This window comes from Ovis aries, chromosome 4, assembly GCF_016772045.2.
Source record: "Ovis aries strain OAR_USU_Benz2616 breed Rambouillet chromosome 4, ARS-UI_Ramb_v3.0, whole genome shotgun sequence".
NCBI lineage: Eukaryota > Metazoa > Chordata > Mammalia > Artiodactyla > Bovidae > Ovis > Ovis aries.
Window position 1 is genome coordinate 108,475,418 of NC_056057.1, and position 4,301 is coordinate 108,479,718.

General features: G+C 36.4%; 1 protein-coding gene across 1 annotated transcript; it reads left to right on the top strand.

Moving 5' to 3' along the window:
* Positions 1 to 3,071: 3,071 nt before the first annotated feature.
* On the top strand, positions 3,072 to 4,061 carry LOC101117924 (olfactory receptor 2A12-like). Its single transcript, XM_012177312.4, has one exon. The coding sequence runs from the start codon at positions 3,072 to 3,074 to the stop codon at positions 4,002 to 4,004; it is 933 nt and encodes a 310-aa protein (XP_012032702.3). The 3' UTR covers positions 4,005 to 4,061.
* The last annotated feature ends 240 nt before the right edge of the window (positions 4,062 to 4,301 follow it).

Here is a 4,301-nt window from a genome sequence, read left to right on the forward strand (position 1 = left end):
CATTTTAATGTGCCCTTTATTATTCTTTTTGCCTGTTGCTGACTAGTTATGAGTCAATGTTAAATAGAAGTGTTTTCAGTGAAGCATATTAGATTTATTTTCTAACTCATAAGAAAAGCTTTTATCATTTTACCATTAAATATAATTTTTCTGTGAGTTTTGGAGATATTTTTCTCAGATTAAAGATGTTTCTTCCTATCTGATGTTTGCTAAGTCTTTGTAGGGAATAGATTCTGAATTTTATCATTTTGGTGGATTTACCTTTTCATTATTGTTCTGTAGTAGCTCCTGTGTGTCTTAAATGCTTTGAAGTTATCTCAGTATTGCAACTACTGGACTCTATCAGGCTCAAACATGTTTTTCCATTATTTGAGCTTTAACCTTGGTCTGTGTGGGAGAGAGACAGAGAGAGACGGAGACAAGGACAATGACAGAGAGTTTGTATGTTTGTATTTACGTATAGGTAGTTTAGGTATGACTCTTGAAAGGATTTTGTGACTGGATTTTCTTTTCTCCTTTTATTATGATTAACTATATCTTTTAATGGAGAAGGAAATGGCAACCCACTCCAGTATTCTTGCCTGTAAAATCCCATGGATGGAGGAGCCTGGCAGGCTATAGTCCATGAGGTCATAAGGAGTCAGACATGACTGGGTGACTTCGCCTTCATCTATCTTTTAATGTCTTCCATTTATGCATAATGTTTTATTTATATACATAGATTGATTACTATCAGCTTAAACTGTGTTTTCTGTTCATTATAAATTTATTTGTTCCTTTATTTCTCCTTTTCTTCCTTCTGCCTGCTGTGGATTCATAATGCTTTTACTTTCTTTTCATTTGTCTTGTAATTTGGGGATCCATAGATTTTATGTAATACCTTTTAAAAATGATTCCCATTAATTGATAGTATCTAAATTTAATCAAGTACTCTAACAAATTTCAAGTGTTCAAGATTCAATTCTTATCAAGAATATTAATATTAACTTTCTCTATCTAATGTCCTTTTCTCTGTTTACTCATTTTCAGAAATGTAATGTCCCCTTTTAAAATGCCAAATCATCATTTTATAATCTATAGGTTACAAAACTAATCAATATCATTTTTTCAAATTATAAATGCTTTGAAAAAACTAGGTAGAGGGGATAGATGGTAACCTGGCATCTTTCACAGAAGAAATGTGCAATTGAATTATAGTTATAAAATGTACAAAACATGATGATAAGAGTAAAAAGAAATCTAAGAGGATAATTAAGACTCTTGAGATAGGTTGATAGACTGCAACATTGATTGAATAGAAATTCCAGAAGGTCAATACACAGTGAAACGCAGAGCATGAAGAAAGGACAACAGTCAAAGAGATGATTGTTAAGAATTTACATTTTTTTGAGAATGTATTTTTTATTTATCCTATTCTGTTCTCTGAGGACATTTTTTCTTAAGATTATATCACCTTCAGTTATGAAAAACTGCTTGAGTGTACATTTCTGTTTATGTATTGCAATCATTAAGTATAATAAGTATTTGCAGTTTAAGGACTTAGGTCTATTTTTAATGCTGGAATGTTTATGGTGAAATCTCTTCAAATACTATTTCTTCACCATTTTCTTCATTCTTTTTTGCTCTGGAAACTTTATCTTTTCTAAGTGCAGCCTGTCATCTATTATTCATGTCTCTAAACTCCACTTTCAAAGTATTACCCCTCTTTCTGTATTCAAGTCTGAGTGGATTCTTAATGTGACCTCGCAAGACTCTATTTTCCTCCTTAACATTAGGTTTGGAAATCATTTTCTTTATCGATTTTTAAAAATTATATGGCTATATATCTTATTTCAGAGGTCCATAGTTGATCTGCTTTTACACACTGGTTGTGTTTTCCTGCCTTCCTTATTTATTTTTAACTTATTAAACATTTGAATAAATAGCATACCCTTTATTAATGTACTGAACATCTTAACCATCCTTAATTATATCAGAGTTTTATGAAGATTCTTCTATAAAGTTAGTTTCATCTTGAATAAATCAAATTTCAATCATTTGCCTTGTTTTCCTCTTTAGCATGAAATTTTTTGGTATGCTTTTTAGGCACATATTTTGAGTAAAAGTCTTTTTGTTTTTGCCAGTATTTTTATTTTGATTTGGTCTTTCCACCTTTTCTTTCTTCCTCTCTTGTGGTTTTATGCTTTTTTTTGCTCTTCAGATGACTTCATGGGCCCTTTACATAGAATCAGGTCCTATATAATAGTGTCTCAGGCGCTAATGATCTAGTGCCAGAGCCAGCAAGCATACTGGCTTCCTTGGAATCACTGTATCTAGCAGCCCAACAGCAGTGTGTTTTGTTTTGCTTTGTTTTTATCTCATTTTATGGGCCCAACCCAAGCCTGTAGTTTCAATCAACCATATTCATACCCCATATCCCAAAACCTATCCTGACCACATACCAGCTGAGTTCCAGGTATGATTCTCTGATTTCATATTTGGACCATATCGTGTTTCTGATTAATTTGTTTGAAGAATTGTCTCGCTTTAAACTCTGGTTGTGTATTTGGAGGGTTTCATTTTATTTTTTATTTCTATGTGTTTGAAGTACAGGAGAACCTAAGAACTCATCTTGAGGATGAATATTTACTTTCTCCTTAATAAAATATAAATCAATAGTTTAAGTATACTGATAAAATTGTTCAGCATCATTAAACTTCATTTTCTGTGAGAAAATAGAGATTAGTGAAAATAGTGGTAAATGAAACAATCTGCCGCTATCTTCTCATTAGCTTCAGCTAACAAATTTTAAGAAATGACAAATATTTTATTTTTTGAAAAGAAGACAGAGATCCCAATTTTTATGCAAAATCTACTAATTTTAAAAATTGATCAATAACTAAAATTTTTAAAATGTCAATAAAAAGCAAATTGTCTAATCAATATCACAGGACTTTGGGCTGATTGGATCCAGGAATTACTGATTTGTGACCTCTCACTTTGTATGAGCATATCAACTTTTTTCCTTCTCTGCCCCTCAGCTCTAAAATTTCTGTCCCAAGGGCAGCATTTTATTTATCTGTCAAAAGAGCATGGGAAGCAATCAGACATGGATCTCAGAAGTCATCCTGCTGGGATTCCAAGTTGACCCAGAACTTGAAGTTTTCCTCTTTGGCCTCTTCTTGTTATTCTACAGCCTCACGCTGCTGGGGAACTCGGTCATCCTGGGGCTCATCTGCCTGGACCCCAGACTGCACACCCCCATGTACTTCTTCCTGTCACACCTGGCCATCGCCTACATGGCCTATGCCTCAAGCACTGTCCCTAAGATGCTGGCGAATCTTATAATGCAGAAGAAAACCATCTCTTTTGCTCCATGCATACTTCAGACGTTTCTGTATCTGGCATTTGCCGTCACAGAGTGTCTGATTCTGGTGGTGATGTCCTACGATCGGTACGTGGCCGTCTGCCACCCCCTGTACTACTCGGTCATCATGAGCTGGAGAGTGTGCACAGTCCTGGCTGCCACGTGCTGGATTTTCAGCTTCCTCTTGGCTCTGGTCCACATTTCTCTCATTCTGAGGCTACCCTTCTGTGGGCCACAAAAAATAAACCACTTTTTCTGTCAGATCATATCAGTATTCAGATTGGCCTGTGCCGACACCAGGCTCAACCAAATCGTCCTCTCTGTCGGCTCGGTGTTTGTCTTAGTCTGGCCCCTCCGCCTGGTGCTGGGCTCCTACGCGCGCATCCTGGCCGCCGCCCTGAGGATCCAGGCCGCTGAGGGCCGCAGGAAGGCCCTCTCCACCTGCTCCTCCCACCTCTGCGTGGTCGGGCTCTTCTTCGGCACTGCCATCCTCGTGTACTTGGCGCCCAAGTCCAGCCATTCTCAGGAACAAAGGAAGATTCTGTCGCTGTTGTACAGCCTTTTCAACCCTATGCTGAATCCTTTAATCTACAGTTTGAGGAGTGCAGAGGTGAAGGGTGCCCTGAGGAGATTTCTGGAGAAGAGGAGATCATTGTGAGAGACGGTTTGAAGTGTGGTGTGTGAGCCTGTCTTCATGACTCTGAAACCCTGAATGTCTTTTTGAGTCCTTTAATTTAACAAACCCTGTACTCTATCTTTGGAATTCTTAGAAAATGAAAAAATAAATACCTTTACTGTTTAAGCTCTTGATAGTAGCTCTGAGTTAAACATTGCACAATAGAAAACACAGTCTAATCCTATTCATGAATACAAATGCAAATATCTTAAAATATTAGTTAAACAAGTCCATAAAAATAAAACTAAATTATGATAAAGTTTTTATCCTGAAACGTTT